A 21516-nucleotide genomic window follows, 5' to 3' on the forward strand; every position below is an offset into this window, starting at 1 on the left:
TCTCCTTAGTTCTCCAGATCTTTATTGTTCAGTTTGTGTGGATTGCATGCTCCAAGTTCTTGTCACTATGTGTTAAAAAAGCCATATGCAACTGCCCCTAGAGTATAGTGAGTCATTCCACATTGATGTCAACTCTCCTGAAGAGGATATCCTGCCTGCTGCCTGGTCCTGTGGACTTTGCTGAGGGCTCTAGGGAACAGCAGTGGTTCTCATACTTACTTTTCGTTTTTCTGTCAGCATCGCACGGAAGCCTTCAGACTGCTGCTGACTGCATCATTTTACATTTGTGATTCCTCGTATATTAATTGGATGTAGAGGCAGCAGTGCTGGCCACATGAATAGGTTTTCTGCTGTAAGTTGATGCCATGCACACGGGAGGCTGTTCGAGCAGTTGACTTTTCTGTTTCCCAACTCTCATATTTTCTTCCAGCTCACACCAGTCAGAACAACCATTTTCACTGGCTTCTCAGGAAATAATGGTGCTACAGACATTGATGATGGGCCAAATGGACATGTAGAATACAGCATCCTTTACAACCCACAGGATCCGGTATATGGATAGGTCACACAATGATAAAAGCTTTTCACACCACTGTAAATTTCTCCTACAATCATGACTTATTTCTCCCCCTTTCTTTGTCATTTTAAGGAATCTAACAACACAGTAAGGGTTGGAAACACCCTTTCAGGATCCATTATGCTGGCTGAGAGGCTAAACTATGAGGAAAAAACTCGCTATCTGGTTTTGGTCCAAGCTAATGTAAGTAAACAAACCTTCATGATCTCAGCGAACTTTGATTGCAGATATTGAAACAAGCATGTCTGCATCATCTGCCAGTTAAAAATTAGTTATTGAATTGCCTTTCTTTGACTCAGAGGGTTAAAGTATACTTGATGCCCTTAAGCTAATATCTCAGAATATGCAAACGTTTTAGTTGTTAGTTGGTGGGTGTCTTATGGAAACTGCTTTAAACACTCCAAGTTTGTAAACTCCATAAGCTCTCCTGAGTGCATTTTAAAGGCAATCATCTTTACGGCATTATTGTCAAATTTAGTTAATTTCTTTTTTTTTTTTTTTTTAAACAAATATGTTGAAGTTTTCTCAGGTGAAAGTCAGTGACAGTTTGTGACCTAATTTTAAGTATTACAACTTCTAAAATAGCTCACAATGGCCAAGGTAGAAATTGTTACCACTTTTACTGAAACTTACTTTTGATACAAGCTATCTTTGACATGTTCTGAGGTGAGCTGGAGCAGCATTGCATCAGATTTCATTTACATTTTAGATTTTACTAGAGGGGATGCGTTTTCCTTCATACTCTCGCTGAACAGGATGAGGAAAAAAAAAAAGAAATCGTAAAGCAAGTAATCCTAATGATGTCATTAAGGCAGTGTGGATTATAATGAGGGCCTGTTTATGTTCCCCTTCCAGTCAAAACGCTCAACCAATTGACAGAAAGTAAATGCTTGTTGACCAAGAGCAACTGCAAAGATAGCAGCTAAGAATCTGACACCAATTAGAGAAAGACCCTGCCTGGGATCTACAGTAAGGATTTGTCATGCTCAACTTATTGTGTAGGAGTGTTGTCTCGCTATTTGGAACATGTCCTGAATGCACGTCATCCAAAAACAGAACAGTTATTAGGAGTAACATCGTAATTATCCTTTTCCGGTCACTCAGTTTGAGCATTGTTAAAGGTGGTCGGAAAATATTGTTAGCAAGTTGAATTAGTTTTTTTTTTTTTTTAAAGCTGGAGAAGCATGATCTAATGAAATTATATCCTTATTTTTCCTGATCATAGTTTTAACCTTAAGTTTGGCATAATAAGGTTCAGCCTAAATAGTTTAACCCTATCAGTTCATATAACTTGTTTCTCCTTAAGACTAAATCATATATTAGTTAAAGAAGCAAAACATAAATAAAAACAGGCAAGCCAGTGTAGAAATGTCAGATTGTATTCCTTCCTAGCTTCCTTCCTATGACCATAGGTGTCCCCCAGCGGTGGATTCAGTGACATTCCTTCCTACTCTGTACATCAGTAGTTTTTATGGTTCCTGTTTCACATATTCACTTAAATGCTGATGACACTGTGGCGCTCTTGCTCTGACCTCTCGGTCATCTTGCATTTAGCATAGTTTTTTGGTATTTGAATCATTTTCAATTTGTTGTGGAGGCCACCAAAGCTAAACCCATCATGTTCTCATATGGAAAGTCTGTCACACCAAATATTCCACCTACTACCATTTTTCAGGGATTTGCTGTTAAATGTGAATCTCATTATAAATACTTTGCAATTGTAATAAATGTGTCTTTATAGTTTATATATATACCTATACCTTATACCTATATTGGACTAATGTTGTTTACATGCATGTTTTTGCACATTAAATGCAATCTAGTATAGAACGCAGAAGTTCACAACTTATTATAAATCTCTGACTCATTACAGCTTCTTGCATGCTTGCGCTTGTTGGTCTGCATTGCCTTAATGTGCTCTTATTTACAAGGCTATTCTTGGTCTGCCTCTATTTTATTTACAGACCTACATCAAAAGCAAAAAATAGACATATAAAGGCTTGGGAAGTTTTCTTGTCATATTCAGAGAATACCTTCCGGCTATTCCTGGTCAACAGGCGACTAAGAAGAACGTTTGTAATGATGCTGCTCTCTTTGCACATAATCAACTTCAAAATGGCTTAGAATTGAGAAGGGGGTATTGCTAAATGCAACTTGGAGGCAGATGCATGCTGGATGATAGCTCTCTTTTAAGTTTGTGTCAAGACTTAAATTAGAGAATGTTAATCTTTAGAAGTGTTGTGTTGATTGCTTCTCTGCGTTTCATGCTGCAAAGCAGAGGAACCCATCTGTTTATGGTCTGATGCCATGAGATATTTTCTTATGCAGAAACTGTTTAGTTAGCTTGTGAGGAGTAATGCAGTTCAGCGCAGTTTTAAGTGTTTTGATGTAAAACACATTATTTACATCCTAACATCTCCTCCAGTTAGTTACGTCAGACTGGATGCCTTTTTGCAGGAGTACAACTTGACAAGCTGCCTGCAAACAAAATGAAACTGTCAAAACACTGACAGTCTTTTTTTTTTTTTTTTTTTAGAAAAGAAAAATTAAAATTGTCCTTGTAGCTAGTTTTTATTATGTTTTCTCTTTTAGGGTCCCTGAATTAAATAAATGCTTGAAATGAACCAGAACATCTGAGATCACCACCAAACAGCAACATTTAATTTATTGGCTGAGAGCTAAAGCAGGGAGCCCCGTGCTGCTGGAGTTTTGGAGAATTTTGGCTTTACTTTCAGCACTATTGAATGTTGTAGATGTGGAGGACCAATTTTGCTCGGCGCGTGCATCAAGGCGCCCTTGGGACTGTGCACATGGAACACATTTAAGCCGCAATGTATTGGGTGCGTGCTCAGAAAATAGTGTACCAGGCAAAATCGGCAACGCCTTTGGCAGCCAATGAGTTAAAAGAACTTAAAATTGAACAAATAAATAACCAACCAAAACCATAAGAGAGAATGCAGGCCAAATGAAACAAAAGATGGGAAAAGCATGGCTGTGGCACAAAGCTTTCGTCTAAAACTGTCCAAAAGAACTGAAAATGGACAAAAAAGGAAAACCAGTGACTCCCAACTGAACTCATAAACAATAAAAACAATGAGAAGATGCAGAAGTTAAACACTGGGGTTGATGGTGGCTGACAGCACAAAGCCCTTACTGGTTTTATTACACCCCCTCCCCCCAGGTGAGTCTATCCAGCCAATTATTGGGAAAGAAGAAAACCAAACAGGTTCATCAACAAAGAGAAAATCACTTGCAGCATAAACTTTTTTTTTTTTTCATAAATATGCTAAAAATTGTCTTTAACTAACTGTAAATTTGTATGTATTTGTTGTATCCCGCTATATAAAGGGTTAAACGTTGATGAATGTTAGCCTGAACAATGTGCAGTGTCCCGCTACACAAAGCAGCAAAAGCATTTTGGATTTTGAATGTTTGTATTGAAAGCGTTGCGTATCCTCCAGGACCGCGCTCCATATCCCCCGAACAGACTCACGGCCACCACAACACTGACTGTGGACGTTCTGGATGGAGATGATCTGGGCCCCATGTTCCTGCCATGTGTCTTGGTGAACAACACTCGTGATTGCAACCCCCTCACCTACCGCGTCGCTATCCCTGAATTTACTGCACCGGTAAGAATCAGACAGACAGGCAAGTGTGAACACCCAGCTGCTCAACAAGGTCATCACATTTCCTTCTGTTAATACCATCTGCGTGCCGCTTGTGTTTTTGTCTGTATTATGTTTTATGCACATTTGCTTTAGATTTGTGATGCGTCATTTGAATACCCTAATTGCCCGCTTACACCTTATCTTGCTACCTCAGCTAAAGGCAGAGCAGGTTTCGCTATCTCTGCCTCAGCATTCCTATTCCATTGGGAATTTTTGCTCTGTTTTACCTGCACTCAGAGCTGAGAGGGGAGCTGACTTAGGATGACAGCAAAGCACCTCCAGAATTTGCAGAAGGTGGAAAAAGAGACGAAGATAGCAGGGCAGTTGAGAATAAAATATCCAAGACTGGGATGGGGAGAGAGCAAGCAGTGAACCAATAAAAGCGACATTAACATATTGTGTAGTTCTGTTTTTTTAAACAATCTGTCTCAAATTTGTTGAGTAATTCTGCACATGAAATTAATATCATATGCAATGCAATGATTCCGTTTGCATGGTGTTACCTTCTGAGCATGACAGTTTGAATGTCATGAGGATTCTGATCTGGTCTCTAGTTCCCTCATGTACTTCAAACGCGGTATATGAGGCATGATTTGGAAAAATTAATTGTGCTCAGCTGTGAATGTGCATACCTGTGTAAAATGCTATATATCATGTAAAGGTGAAGTGATAACCACAATGTCTCATCTGTTTTACCGAGTGGATTGAGTTAGAAATAACTGGGGGCCAGACTCAATTTAAAAATAAGTAATCTAATTAATTACAGGCTTTGTAATTAATTAATCTTGATTAATTGCATTTTAACTATATAACAAAATTTGCCCCAACATGCAACATATTTAAATTGATTTCAAGGGTTAATTAAATCAAAGACAAATAGAAAAAAATGTATTTTTGGTTTAGAAATGTGTGCAGGTGGGTTAACAGAGAAGCGAAAACTACACCCACTGGTGTCTGGAAGGAAAAAAAATAAATAAATAAAAAAAATAAAAAATCGCTAAATGTAGCGCCAATGCTGCTAAGATAAGTTGCAGAGGTGCTGTGTGCAACAGTGTAATAAGTGTAGCAGTAAACTGTGCTCTGACAAAGGTTTTGAATTCTGTGACAATATGCTTTTGCCCAGATTCAATTCGATTCTGAATTTTTAGGTGCCGATTCGATTTAAATTGCGATTCTTCAGTATTTCTTTTTTGTTTTTGTGGACTAAAAAACAAAAGAAATGACCAAAACTTTTTTTTTGCTTGTTAGTTTTCTTAATTTCAAACTGTAATGAGTTACCCTGAGGATCCGTAATACAGCCACACACAGGGAGTTCTGGACAAATGACCAGTTTATTGGTGAAGGAGTATGAACAGAAGATCAGTCCGGGGGAATGGTCTGCAGAAGAAACCAGGCAACAGTTGGGAGGTAAACAGGATGGCAAAATACTCATCCAGGCAACGACAAGGCTCAGAGATCCAAAGACAGGCAGGGTCGGTAACCAGAAGATCCGAAAAGTTGCGGTGTCCGTCGAGGGCAAGGCAAGGGGGCATAAAGCAGAAGGTCGGCAACTGAGGCTCAATCCTTGACCGCTGGAACAAAACTAGACATAGGTCTGATTATTATCTGGCAGAGAAGGAGGGATTGGAGGGAGCTTAAGTAGGCAGTGAGAGAAAAGGAAACCAGGTGAACTGAATGAGAAAGCAGAGGCAATTAGGAAGCCAGCAGGTGGATCGAGTAATCAATGATGAGCGCCAGGAGATCAGGATGGCAAAAAACATGACACAAACAGGAAAAAAACAAAACAAAATCATTCTGCTACTATATCACAAGTGAATAAGACAAATAAAAGAGCAATGAAAACAATAAAAATGACAAAATTTTATAACAGATCATCTGCATTTTGTAAGAAAAAGAAATTGATTTTTTAACAAAAATAAATAAATTTTAAAGTTGTGATGCAAAAATCCTGATATTTGATTTTTTTCTATTCGATTTCCCACCCCTGCATCAGGTATTGGTGAATTATACCGGGGTGATGTGATTTCAACAACTAAGAATTACATTTCATTAACTCAAGAATGACTATTAAACTCTAAAGCCTACAACAAAGCCACGGTGGGATATACAGTATTGTATGTAGTACAGCTGAGAAAACTGAAGATGATCGAGTTAGACCCAGGCTTACCTTAAGATTAAGAAACAACAAACATGGGCAAATTTTGTATATACTGCATATGCATAGAAATGACTGCTTTGGGGCCTGCGCTCTGTCTGCCCTGGGTGGCCGGTGCCCGGCGGGATCGGCCCTTGCCGGCCTGGGCCTGCTGGGGCCTGTTCCCCCTGACTGCGGGGAACTCTGGTTGGGGACCTCCTTCGCCACCTCCTGGGCGGATGCATGGCTGGCTCCGGAGTGGGGTGGTTGGGGTCTGTGCCTGGGGGTGACTGTTGGTTACCTGGGTCTCTGGGTTCTCCTGGCCTGCCTCTAGCCCTAGGCGGGCGGGGTCACATTGGCATGATCATTCTTCTCTGAACACGTTCCACTCTAAATGTTCTGCACGAATGTTCTGCATGTGTCACAGTCACTGAGTCATCCAGCAAGTTTATACATTAACAGCAGGTACCTCTCTTCCTGTCTTTTTGATTTAACTTGCTAGTTTCTGGTCCTCCTGATTGTCAATGGTTTTGTTCTCCACAGGGACCATGAATCTAGAGTTGGCTTGTGTGGGTGTATATATTTATGTGTGTGTGTGTGTGTGTGTGTGTGTGTGTGTGTGTGTGTGTGTGTGTGTGTGTGTATATATGTATATATATACTGTATGTGTGAGTGTATATACATATATATGTAGGTGGGTGTGTATGTGCATATACGTGTATGCATTGATCTCTTTTTGTTTTTATGTTCTCTTTTCTGTTCTCTTTCTGCCCCTTTCCTGTCCTTTCCGGCCAGGTCCAGCAGCATAAATTCTGTAATACAAACTATTATCCAAAGCAAATAGAAAAATAAAATAAGAATCAAGAAATACAATGGGATCATTACATCTATAAAAGTTCCCCTTGGCAAAATAAATTTGCTCAGCAGAACACAGCATCCAGAACATCAGTCTGCTTGCTTAAATGCTGGACAAGACAAAAAAAAAAGGAAAAAAAAAAAAAAAGAAATGACTGCTTTGAATACATGCTTGTACTTTTATTGTTGAAATTATGGTGAAAGGGTTGTGCAACTGTTCGGTGCGGTGGATCAAGAGTTTTTCACTTTTGGCTTTGCACTTAATTCCCTATCTGGCAATAACTCGTGGTCATGTGTTGTGAAACTGTAAAATGAAATAAAATACAAAAAATGAAGGAATAAATAAATAAGCACACTAAAAAAAAAAACTAAAAAACAAATCATTGAAAAGTTGAAAGTCATTAAAGTCATTTAAAGCAAACTTCCTCTGTGGAAACAAATTTTAATACTTTGAACTTGCTTTGACCACGATTGCTGGAATTATACAGATGGAAATAAAAAACAAAAAAACAAAAACAAAACAGAGTTGCATGTTTTTGCTGTGTATGCAAGGGTTTTCTTCCTCCCACTATCCAAAGACATGTTAGGTTAATTTGTCACTCTAAATTTTCTCTATGTGGGACTATGAGAGTATAAATGGTTGTCTCTCTGTGGCGATATGTTCAGGATTCACCATGCTGTTAATCTGCTAACTGCACAACAGCCTCCCCTCCCCACGCCCTAATTCATATAGAAAATGAATGAATGGATGAAACTAAACACCAGAGTACAACTAAGCAGTTTAGAAACAACTTTTTATGACTATAATGACTCATATAAAGTCAGATGAACAGAAAAGTACAAAACATTGCATAGCACACGTCATTATCCGTTTAACAACAACTAAGTAAAAAAATTCAGATGGACTATGTGAAAAGCTTAGTACACCATGAGTTTATAATTGGCTAAATCCCCTTAAGCTCAAAAAACACGAAGCAATCATTTTCTATATGGTGGTATCAGTGTTACAGATCATTTCGGAGGAATTCTGGCCGACTCTTCTTCACAAATTTGCTTCCAGTTCATTGAGGTTTGCAGCTATTCATTTATTTGCAGCTCACTTAATTTACTGCCACAGTAAGTCAATAAGTTTGATTTGATACCTCTTTTTCAGCCATGATTTGTCTTTTTTATACACAATATTATCTGTTGTACAGATTCTCCAACAGATAAAATTGTGTTTAATCCTGGGGCACTTGGTTTTATACCTCTGTCTTTAAGTAAATTAGGGACAAATCTACATTACAGTGTTTAACTGGAGAAACAAACTTGAACACAAGCAACAAGCCAGAGGATGCAGCAATCATGATTAGAGCCACAGCATGACAGTCTAGACCATTTGTCGTATCTTACCATGCAATGGCTAAATAGAAAATCCCCACTGCTGCCCAGGACTCCTTCAGACACCAGACTGTACGAGAATCCCAGAAGGCAAAATGCTTTTGCTGAGCCTGTCATCCATTAGTATCGCTGCTCAAATTGCTTCTAAAAACCTTGCTGTTTTGCACCAAAGTCATGTAGGTGTCCATCCTCTTTGGCGGTAACATCCAATTTTTCACTGAAAATGATCCTTCAGAAAGCCACGGCTTGGAAATTAATAGTGATGTTTTGTATCTGTCTCTGCCAGCAGCTATTATGAGCTTCAGACTGGATAGCTCTTATTTTTTTTGTTTATTTGTTATATTTCTAGCACCCTTCAGTTGCAGTCATTTCACTGAAAAGTCTTCAAGTGATTTGTGATTCCACAGAAGGTGTAATTAGTGATTACACAGCCCACTAATTTGGGAAAAAAGATGTGATAAATTTGACTCTAATTTGAAACAGATCTCTGCAGTTACAATGCTTGACGTGGAGCTAAATGCATCCTATGGTCTATCTCAGATTTAGGTGAAATTAGTCGTTTGCATGATATGTCTAAAGCTGAGAAAGTTTCGGAATGGGTTTGTGGAATACATTAGGCCCCTCACTGAGGGTCTAGAGGGCCCTGACAGTTCCCTTTTGACTCAATAACTGCAAGGTGCCCAGGTCCTGTGGCTACAAAACAAGCCCACATGTTCACTTTTCAACCACAGCCCTTGACAGTTGGTATGACGTGCTAGTGGTGATATGCTGCATTTAGTTTTCGTCAAACATTGAGCAGGGCATTGTGGTCAGGCATGTACGCTTAGGTCTCCTCTCTCCAGAGGACTTTGTTCCACATATCTTGTTGTTTGCTCAGATGCAACCTTAGAAACCTAACCCATCCTGTCATGGTCTTTATAAAAAGATTTCTTTTCTCCTGCCAGCCTTTCCAAGCATGCTGTATTTGGTAAAGATGTTTTCCAGGAGCTTTTTTTTTTTTTTTTTTTTTTTACTATAAATTGCTCAAAATCCCCTTCACACTCAGACTGCAGCCAATTAATTAAATGCTGTAATACCAAAATAAGCATATTTAGTCACCTGTCGAACAGACGTGGCTGCAAAAAACACCATCCAATCATTTTAATTGTCTCGTACTAAACAATTTGATGGTGATGTGTCTGTTAAACTCAGCTGTCATTTGTCCCTCCCTCTCAACCCCTCTGGAACAGGAATTGTGTGTTCCTGTGGAGGTCAGGCTTCAGAGGGAAGCCAGAGGAAAGGATTTTGGACTTTTAAATTGTGCATTTTCAAAGTGTAGCTTGCTTTTCCTGTTTTTCCAGCATCTTCTACCCTACCTTTAAGTACTCTTCTAATTGTACTGTTGTACAATTTTTAAAAATTCTTTTAAGGTTTTCTCTTTTCGAAGAAGGTTTTTTGGAAGTATTTTATTCCTCTGTAGACAATTAGAGCTCTCTTATTTCAGAAAATCCAAGAGGATTTCTAATGGTGGAACTAAACTAATGGTACATAGAACAAAACCACAGAAGAAATATTTTTTCAAACTAATTTATGGAAACTCAGACAATTCAAGCAGTTTCTATTTTGCAGGTTTTTCCTTTTGCATTAAACAGTAACTTGTACTGGATTTATGAAGCAAGTCTGTGATCTGACACAGTGTTGCAATAAGTACCTCGTGTCATTCTCATCATCATATCAATAACACTGCATCGCTTTCATCATCTCTTTGCATCAGTGCTGATATTACTGATGTGATTGATTGAACAATAATAAAATCACCTATGTGGTGGCTCAAATCTGAGTGTATGTGAGTTTAGTTTCTCTCTTCTTCATCTCTTTCAAGTCTCCAAAAGAGAGAGGGATGTATCCTCTGTCTGCAACAGTTTAGAAGCTAATTACAATAAATACTCACACAACCCCATTTGGAAAAATACTCATAAGATATCTCTTTTAAAAGGTAAACCATGTGCTTCGCTAATTTTCTTGTAACACAAAGATGTTGTGCCATGGTTACCCGCCAAGTTATCTCTTCATACAAGTTCTGAGGTGTACTCTGATAACTACATAACAAAAAAAGGAAAGAAGCAACTGTTCCTCGGAATGGATATTTGATTGGTCTGTAAATATCATAGCTGCTGCTTTTGTGTAATTTTCTTATTCCCATGTTGCAACGGTGTCAGTTGTAAATTTGTTTTTCACTACATGAGCAAATGGATGTGTTGCATGAAAGCACGAGAGACATATGAAATGCGCGAGTCCCATGCATAACGCCTGCCTGTGCAGTGTGCACAGTTTTTGTCTTTTCTCCATTCTGCAATTCAACCATTACGCTAGCATGTCTGTCCACCAGGAGATTTGTCTACACGGAATTGATGAGTGTGTTGTAATTAATCACAATGGTTTGACAGACATTATTAAGTTGATCTGTATTTTCTTTCTTTTTTTTTTTTTTTTTTTTTTTTTTTGCCCTGGGGGGGATATAGTGTGGGCTCTGGAGTCCCCAGGATAATGACTGCTGGAGGAGGGTATTAAAGCTAATCATCATTGTGCAGCGCTAGGGGGATTTGATTTAGTGCACCTCCATACATTGTAAAAGCGAGAGGGCTGATTGGGGAGGGGTGTAAGGATTACTCCAGAGCTGAGGGATAAAAATATACCCCCCTAAGGGAGGGATTCCTCTACCAGGAAGCTGTTAGCCATGTGCTACACGGGCCTATTTACATTTTCACAAATACTGTAACAGGGTTATGGAAGCATTTTGCATGAGTGCAGGCATTCTTAAATGTGATTAGCTAAACATATTCCAACTATGCCAAATGTTGGTGGAAAAGTGTGGGAGTAAAGCACCTAAAATATTTGTTTATAACCATACATGAGCAATATATACAGAACCACAAACGAATGACCCTCGATGTTCATCAGTATTTAACCCTAATTATGAGCATGCTGATTAGAAATTGACCTAAAGTTACTCTCTTTTTTTCTTTCAACCACATGAAAAATAATTAGCCAGTGTGCTAAGAATTGTGGCTGTTAATGCACGTAGCAATATCAGTGAAATAGACAATGAATTCACATTATAAATGTTGGATTCTTTAGAGGTTTTACTGCTCCCTTTCATATAATCCAGCATTGTGAACCCCCCAGATATAGAGAGGGAAAGTCCAACTGCATCCTCCACAATTCTGCAGTTATTTGTTACTGAGTTAGCTAAGGCTTATACTGAAATGACACAGTATGGCACAACTAATGAACTGTGCACAAAAAGCAGAAATCTGCCATTTGATCAAATATTTCTTTGTTTAAAATATTGCTTCCTTGCACGAAATCCTATACCATTGAAAAACTTGTGGATTTCTTTTAAATGGTTCCCCTTTTGTAAAGAAAATGCATTTGCAGGATGAGCAGCAGAGTTGTGCCCATAAAAATTTTTTTGGCTTACTTATTCAGAACAACTTATTTTGCTATAAATTATGGAGGTAGTGTCTGATGAATCCTGCTCTCTGAGGGCGAGACGTGTCATCATGTATGATGGAGTTTGGTCCCAGACTCTGGAGGTATGGGATTAACTGGCTGCAGAATCAAGATATCTCTCTGCATTGTGATCGTCTACAGTGATGGGAAACCTTGTTCTCCCAATGAGGGAGGTGCAGCGCCGCATTGCCACAAACCTAAACATACCATTCCTTCACATGTTCAGGTTCCAGTGCACATGTCACGGACATCAGTACAAATGGGCGTGATATCACCCTTATGAGACTGGAGGTTGGCTGTGTGCAGTCTGTTCTGGATTCACTGGGTAGGAAGCTGTTGGCGTCAAATGGGGCATACTCCCAAGCATTCACCGGCTGACTGCTCTAGTAGGGTCCATGCTCACAGGGGTTGCTAATCAAGTGCCATTCAGACACCTGATTAGTGGCATCTGAGGTACCAGAAGTTTTAAACAATTCAATAGCAGAATAAGCTGTTAGTGAAAGGATTGACAAGATTTTTATGGCTGCAACCCACACATTCAACTCTGCTGCTCATCGCCCCCCCCACCCAAATGTGCTTTTGTTACACATGCAGTTGCATTTAAAAGGGAAATAAAAAGGCTTTCCAACTGCGTAACATTCATTGCCAAGAAAATCTGTTACTACAAAGACCTAATCAACCAGACACAAATTCTGTTACTGTTTATGCAAAGTATATATTCCTCCATAAGTGAAATATGCTATCAGCAAGTGAAGCTGGGGTGACGCCCAACCACTGCAGCTTCATTCCTGCCCTTTATATGCAGAAAACATCTTTATGGGCCAGTTGGAGAGACCACATCAGTCTCTCCAGAGAACACTGTTTTTGTGTGGAAGCATAGAGTTGTGGATAATGTTCAGTTCATCACATAAGACTATGCCGCAGTCAAAATATTAATGTGAAGCAGTAAAAAGTATTTTCTTGGGGAAAATTGTGTCTCATTTTTTCCATTTCTGTAAGCAGAATTTTCCATACTAGAAGATTTAATGTCTGCATAAACATGCATACTGCGTAGAATGCAGTCACTAGATCTGCATTTCTTTCCAAGATGCTGTCTTTGCAACATCAAAGGAAAATAAATGTATTTTTTATCTGATTTTCTTGGTATATTGTTCCTCCTCATGCCATGATGCAGAGCAAACTGAACCCCCTGAACGTGACCCCACCCATCCGGGCTGTGGACATGGACAGAAACATACAGCCACCATCAGACAGACCCGGTATTCTTTATTACATCTTGGTTGGTACGTTTTTCACGTAACCTCATTGATTGTTCACATTTAATGCTTTCTGTTACAGTTGGTTTCCGCAGTTTGTTCTCGAACGGTTCTCTCTGATTTACCCCTTTCACGGTATCATTTCTCACTGCAGGTCAACCAAACACATACAGAGAGTATTTCACCTTGAACAGGACCACTGCAGAACTGAATGTTCTGCAGCCGATTAGCAGGGATCTATACCAGAGGTTCACACTCATAATCAAGGTAAGAATGCGTTTGATCCGTTCCCTTAATTACTGTATCATTCTGTGAAAAAGTGTTGATTTTATTGATATTTGTAGGATGTCATCTGAAAGATTTATTTTGAGGATTTTAATGAACTGTATGGCCTTTATAAAAACCTGTTCAGCACTGTGTACAAGAAGAGCATGTGATGAAGAATCACTGCAAACACAATTTGAAATAGAATGCTTTGGATTTTTCAAATTCGCACACTCACCTTTAAATTTTGTGGAAAACAAGACATGAAAGAAAAAACAAAAATAACTTGCCTAAAAGTTATGCAGCATGTTTCTTTTCAAGGTTCAGCCCAAAGTGAAGTTTTGATTGATCCCACCCCTCCCTGTTAGGCAAACAAAGCTGCACTCGCCAAAAAATATTAATTATGTTTTATATGTTTACCGTTTCTGTGCCACCTCAAGTATAACTTTTATTTTGATAGCTTTAGCATAGCATTACCTGCTTCACCTAGATAATCTCTGTTCTGAAGGCCATTGACCTTATCTTTACGTGCTTAGGAAACATGGGTGAGAAACACGTTATGATTTATGGACTTAGCAGGAGGATAGGCTGTTCTTCTCTCATGAATCCTAATTCCGAGCCGAGCTTGCTTCAGATGCTGGTGCAGAGCAACAGTGCATATGAACTTTCTGTAACTAACCTCCAGACACCTCTGAGTACTTATAACCTTTTATTTACAAGGAAAAGTGAGGAGCAAAGACACAAGCGGAAGACCTTTTTTTGTCCACTTGAGGAAAGGCATGTTGATCATATTGGCAGCATTTGCATGTCCTTGGGGTGGATTGTGTGGAATGGAGTGAGTTCAAAGGGGAAGTAGTGGGAAAAAAAGATAGATTGCGGGTGTGTGTGGTGGGTGCTTGGGGCCGTATTTATCTGAGTCATTCAGAGGTGGAGCAGCTGTTCTTTCTGGATTCAGAAAAGCAGGAAAATAGGAATAGAGAGTGTACTGATACATCACATATTGGTGTAGTTGGAATACACACATAATGCATTTGATTAAACAGATGGAAAATGTACCATAGACTCTATGGCAAATTTCAGAAAACACATCTGTTCTTTAATAGTCATCAGTGCTCCTGATTGAAGCACATCCACCCAGACAACTCAGAGGAAATGAAGACAAGGGAGAGTGGCCGATGGAGATGGAGCAAAATATTGTGGTAGATTAGGAACAAAAAAAAAAAAAAAGAAAGAAAGCAAGATGAGGTGCAGCATGACACTGAAAGAATAGAGGAATCAGGATAGAAGGATCAAGATTGATTGACAAACGGTGACTTTTGGTAGCAGTGAATCTCAAGCTGGCCTGTGTGTTGTTGATGGAGAGAGCAGGTCATTTAGCACCAGCGCCACCGGGAAATGGGGACGCTGCAAAAGAGCTAAATCACCAGGCAACAGTGTAATGTTGCGCCCTGTCTTGTCTCTCACAGACAGAAATATGTGTGTATGTGGGTGCACGTGTGTGTGTAAATGTCAAGGAAAGAGATAATATCTAAAGAGACACATCAGATGTGTCAATGAAAGCACTTTTCCCCAGGTGTGTGTGTGCACAGATCAGATCTCTTGGTTGGCACAGTGTAGGTAATCTCTATTATCACTCAGACAATAATAAAAACTAAGATTTTTTTACGAGGAGTCTCATATAACACTGTGATAAAAACAACAAGTGTGAACCACAGCTGAAGGGAGCACAACTGGATGACTCAGTGTTGTGTTGCAGAAAGCCTTCATAAGAAAAGTATTCTCCAGCAACAGGAAGAAAAGGATCTTTTGACCCATGAGGTTTCCCGTTTATTCAGACATGCATATACTTGGGTTACTATCCACACTCTCAAACACAAGGACAGTGAAATAGAGCTAATGTGCAAAATTTGTTACAGGTTCTGGCTTAATCTGCCGCCTCAGTCCCCTTCTCCATGTGGATTTTCAAAGCATTCATGTTTCTGAGGCACCCCCCAGTGTGGGAGGCAGTGGTGACATATGCTTAAGTGGGGAGAGATTGCAGTGAAAGCCCAACCGGATCACATTCATTTGGTTTGGTCTCTGTGGTGGTGACAGATATTATTATGAGTTTATTTACAGATTCTTCTTTTTTTTTTATGTGCAAACAGACAGCTGAAGCTTCTAGATTTATATTAAAGTTCTGTGATGCAATGTTACAGAGGCTGTTATGTGGCCAACCAGCTGTGCAGGAAAATAAAAGGACATAATGTTTGCATTCTGGTGATTATCACACTTCAATACGTTTTATCAAATGCAACCTAAATACTAATGGATTATCAATGCAGATCCATTAATGCATTTTTGCATGTACTAGCTCAGCTGAGACTTTTCACTTATATTACAAGGGATCTGTTTAAAGATAGTATTTGTATTTATGTGTAAAATATGTAGGTTAAGAACAAAATATCAGGTTTTGTTTAGAGTATAGCATTGGTAAAATCAGTGCTAACTCTGATTGCATGCAGAGGAATGTTATATGAATAGCATTCATTCATTTTCCTAACCGCTTCGTCTGATTAAGGATCGCCGGGCGTTATCTAAATAGCATCAGAGGAAATTATTGTCCTGTGGTAATTAAGATTGCATGAGTTTATAGAAAGGTTTCCGCAAATAACAAATAAAATACAAAATATCGCCATGGATTTCCATTGGCTAGGTCGTCAGATCCTGCCCAGTGTGTTCTTGCATTGTACCGCATCATGTAGCATTTTCTGTTATTTGATAGATTAAAAAAAGCTTTTGAACATTTATTTATTTATTTATTTAATTTATTTATGTGCTTGTGAAGTTTTCTAATCCTTTCTTTTTGTTTTTGCTTGTCAACATTACTTGTGTGAAGGCTGCTTTTGGCTTGTTTCAGATGATCTGGCAGCTTCCTTGTCCTCTCTGCTTTTGCAGCTGTAGAGTTAAATCAGCAGTGTACAATATAAGAGAAAAAAAAAGAAAAATAATAGAATTCATTTTTAGGATAAATTTTTAAATGAAAATTAAGGATCAGACGGATTTCATGGTTGATTAATGAGGCTTTGAACGAACAACTTTACTGAAACCTATGGAGTTCCCTTCTACTCAGTTTTCACTGGTACCACAGAGATAAACTGTAAAGAAGTACTTATTATATTTAATAGTTAAGTGTTTAGGTTTGGCCGTGACTTGGGTTATATTTTCAGCGATCACTTATTTACTGCAACAAAAGAGCCATTACTTTGCTCTCCCTGTTGCAAATGATGGTATTTGTGTTAAGTGGCACTGGTAATTACAAGTTTCTAATCCTAACTGGGACCCTGATTTAATTTTGTTGACATTGCTTTTTGTAATGCAATGACACTCAGAGAAATTAGATCTCTTTATCTTCATGTCTGCTTTCTGGGTTGGGACAGAATAACTTTCCAGTCCAGTAGTTTTGTTGACATTGGTCGCACTGGGAAATGTATTTCATTTTGTTCATTTTATTTCTAGGCGGAACAGGACAACGGTCATCCCCTGCCTGCTTTTGCTGACCTAATTATTGAAATCCTGGATGAGAACAACCAGGCACCATATTTTCAGTTTACCACCTATCGGGGATATGTGAGTGAGTCCTCCCCTGTGGGTACAACTATCTCAGCCAGTGCCAACCTCAGCACCCCACTGGAAATCATCGCTTTGGACAATGACATTGAAGAGGTAAATATGAAAAACGGGATGCATAACTGACGCATAGAAATGTAAGCACTGACACAACATTAGTTAAAAACTGATTCAAATCCAAACTTCCTAATGTGTTTGTGTTGTCTGTTTACAGAAAATACAATGTTCATCAGTCATTTTCCTGCTCTATTCTATTTTCCATATAGCTGGCTCCTGGTGATACACCTGTAGGTAAACAGGGCGCTTTCAGATGGAATGATGCACAATGTAATAAAGGGATGTCCTGACCTAATTTCTTAGCACTTAATCTCCAATTTGAGTCATTTTAAATATCGAGTATCTACTGATACAGAGTTTAATCCAATATTTACATTTTATTCCATCATACACAGCTGCACAGTGCAGACGTAATAACTTAAAGTGGGCCAGTATTGATATCAGAGACACAAATTAAATTTAAGGATTGGATGGCTTAATAGCGCTGCATAAAACTGGCGTCAGAGTTTTTGCTTTCAACATTTGATATGGAGATTTTCTACTCAAAAGGTCCTTTTGGAGAGAGACCATTTTTAATATCCACTTTAAACCAAATACTTTAATTTGAATACATTCCTTCTTTGTATAATTAACAAAAAAAACAAAACAATCCTACTTTGTTCGCAGTAACAGTGTCAGTAAACATGTCATCATTAAAACTGATAGCTGCCATCTGTTAGCTCAATCTCTGCTGTGGGTTTCCAGTATTTTCTGTACTTTTGAAAGAGCTGGCTATGACATCTGGCATACTTGAGGTGCGATAAGTTACAATAAGCGAAGGATCTGAAGTGAGCTGGGTTTGTCCATTTAACACAGATTCACAAACAAAACCTTGATCAGCCTTCTTTGCAAATTGACTTGGGACATCCCTTCTTTTAATTCATGCATGACTTTATGAAATACAAACAAATTAAAGGCATTCATCACTGCTGGACGTATTTTTAACTCATTATCATCAAATTAATTAGAACGCCATTATATATAATGTGGAAAAGTTCATATTTTAATTACTAAATGAATACAAATTAGTTCTCCAGTAGTGATATGTCAGTGTGTGTGTGTGTGTGTAAAGAATAATTTAACTGGTGCTTGACTTTTGGATTAAAGTGTGTTTGTTTGGAGTGTTTTGATTGTATCCTTTGGGTTTATAATTCAGACTGATATTCCTGTCAAAGTCTTTTCTTATTCTCTTTGAGCACTTTCTTTTCCCAAATATTCTTGTAGGAATTTATTCTTGTGTGTGTGCTAAGACGAAGGATGTGTTCTAACTTTTTCTTTCACAGAGTTTAGAAACTGTTGCGTGTTTCACGGTATATGTTTGTGTTCAATCACCACAGCGTGGAACTCCTTGAAATCTTTAAACTAACTCTGATGGAGGGAAAAGAAACTGTATGCACACAGCCAAAAACAAATGATCACTTCCTTTAGTTCATCTTTCAGTATAACCCTTTACTCAGTCTCGGGAGAAGATTAACAAATCAAAGTGGAGACACAGACAACAAAATCAATAAGCCACCTTGTTCTGATGTTGAACAAACTCTCTGAAGAAGACTCATTGATGGACGTGAATCGAAGCCGGCTTGCAGCAGTGGACCACTCTGGACTTCAACTTTATTTGTTGACACAGTAATGATTACTAGTCTTTGGTAAAACTGTTTTCTCATTTGTGTTTTCCATAAAAACGAAACAAAAGCTGTTAAATGAAAGCTACATTATTTGAAAGAATAAGTCTTTTTTTGTTGTTTGTTTTTTTTTGTCCTTGCAACTGAATGAAGTTAGAAAAATATTGTCACTGATGCAAGCATGCTGAAAGAAGACATATTTTTATGGTTCTGTCATCCACTTGTTCTCGAATGGTTTCTGAAGACAGATGAAAAACCTGCCAGCAGATTCATTTTGAACTCTTTGGCACATCAAACTGTTCTTTTTGATGGGTTTTTTTAGCTCCACACCTGCGGCCATTGGAGGTGAAACAAAAAAAAAAAAAAAAACAATGATGAAACACTCATGTCACCATGTTTCTTTTGACGCACTTTTTTTTTTTCCTTTCGAAGACGAAAGACCCAATGTTGAAGATTACCTTGGATGACTACACCACGGTTTTCAGCCTTACCCAGGCTGGGATAATCCGCTACCTGAGGCTTCTCAAACCTGTGGATCGGGAGAACCAGATGGCCTATACTTTCACGGTGAGTCTTCAACTCAGTTTAACGACCTGCATGACCGCCCTCGAGTTCAGTGACCTACATTTTCCATTAGCAGAAGTCACAGGTTACTGCGAAACTAAGAGGCTGACTTGACGCTTTTCTAGAAGTTTGAGCTGTTTTTAAGAGACAAGAAGCAGCAATCTAAGACATTCTGCTAATTTGCTTGAACAGGCTCACACATGCAGGGTACATCACATCCATTGTCAAGTCAAGAAAATAAAAGAATTTGTTGTGTACAAGGGTGCAAAATTTAAATGAAGATACTAAGTAACTTTTTTCTTCTAGATTTTTATACTGAGTTACTTTTACATCCAGAAGAGTTGGCACTTTTTTTTTCTCCTTCTGTTCCCTACATATACAGATTTTTGGCAGTTTTATACTCTTTTTTTTATTTACTTCCTATTAGGGCTGGGGGATATGACCTTTTAGTAATATCCTGATATTTTTATGGCATGTCACGATATACGATATATATCTCGATATTTACCTTAGCCTTGAATGAATGCTTTGGTTCTTACAATCGCATCAGTAAGATGATTTTGTGTCTCCATTAAAACGTAATTGTTCATACTGCATTAAGATATGCTGATTTTAAACATTTATGCCAAAAGGATGAAATTGTAACAAAGCAAACTGATCAAAACCATATTTATTGAACAGTTAAAGCAGTGGCAGAAACATGTCATTTTAAAACAAAATAAAGTGACTTTGCATGATGTAATAAATGTAACATATGAAAAAAGGGGCTTTAGGGGGGGACTTTTCAAATGATGAACTATTATTAGGCTTTGCTTTATGGATACGTTTTTGAGTTGTCGTGTATTTTTTTTAATCGCAGAGTTTAGCGTAGAAATCAGTCTTATAATACAGGCAGAATGTCCTCGTATCGTCTCCAATAAACGGCTTCAGCCAGCTTTTAATTCAGGATTTGATTCCCACTCATTTCTGTACTTTCTAGAGACATGACGAGCTAGATAAATATGCTTGTGTCACACACACAGTGGATGAAGTGAGTCAGTGACAGAGGCTGTGAATGTAATCAAATAGAATTAATTATTTTTGCGTGACGTGAAAAACTTTGTAATTTACGTCCCACTCTGTAATCCAGAGCGGGATCAGTGGCGGATTTGACTGTTCATTGTGACTGTAGGTGGAGTCGTGCAGGTGTCCTCTCTGCTCCTCTGACTGGCTGCAGCTGCAGCCGGAGCGACTGAGTGCTTTAGGACGGGGAGACTCTCGTTCTGACAATAACTTCACAATATGCGCTTTAAAGTCAGTCGCCAAAACACCAGGAAAGTTTCTAACAACTCCAGTAAAAGTCGCTAGATTTGTCGCTTGTCGCTTTTCACAAAAAGTCGCCAAATTTAGCGAGAAAGTGGCTCCACGCTGCCTCTCATGACGTAGCACGTAGCTCACGTTATGTACGTAACTAGGTGCGCTTGCTTTAACTCTCTGTGCAAAGCGGTGGAGAGTCGAGGAGGAGGGAGAAAACCCCGCCCACAGCTAAAAACAACTGCCTGACAACAGGATACTCGAATATGACGAATATAGGCTTTTTCTATATCGCACAGGGGACTAGCCACGATATTTCGAGTATATTCGATATATCGCCCAGCCCTGCTTCCTATTTTATCTTTATATATTGATGGAATCTATCATTATAAAAACTGCTTTTTTTCTAAAAAATGTCCAGTTTACAACATGAAATAGTCAAATCTTTACAAATGAAATTCCCTATTCAACACACAGAGCTTGGTTACCTATAACTTTGCTTGGTTTTTTTTATCATCCAGTTTGATTTTTGCCATTTTTAAATACACATTACATAACTTTCAGACCTTAAAACTCTGCGTTCTGGATTTGTCTGATGTCATTTCTGGAGCCATCCCTCCACTAAAAAAACTGCACCTCAACATTTTCAGCCAAGATGCTGCGTGACGTTGGTGCTGACTTTGGCTTTACGCCCCATCACAAG

General features: G+C 38.7%; 1 protein-coding gene across 1 annotated transcript in view; it reads left to right on the forward strand.

The window, feature by feature from the left end:
- Positions 1-21516, forward strand: part of LOC306762815 (protocadherin-15-like) — a gene marked incomplete at its 5' end in the record, with an annotated part of 165886 nt that overhangs the window by 38887 nt on the left and 105483 nt on the right. Inside the window, 7 exons of the mRNA XM_079249435.1 lie at positions 431-550; positions 650-760; positions 4039-4209; positions 13284-13392; positions 13520-13632; positions 17128-17334; positions 19389-19523. Of these exons, the coding sequence (XP_079105561.1) occupies positions 431-550; positions 650-760; positions 4039-4209; positions 13284-13392; positions 13520-13632; positions 17128-17334; positions 19389-19523 (966 nt within the window). The remainder of the gene's footprint in view (positions 1-430; positions 551-649; positions 761-4038; positions 4210-13283; positions 13393-13519; positions 13633-17127; positions 17335-19388; positions 19524-21516) is intronic.

This window comes from Telmatherina bonti (assembly GCF_933228915.1).
Source record: "Telmatherina bonti genome assembly, chromosome: 11".
Taxonomy (NCBI): Eukaryota; Metazoa; Chordata; class Actinopteri; order Atheriniformes; family Telmatherinidae; genus Telmatherina; species Telmatherina bonti.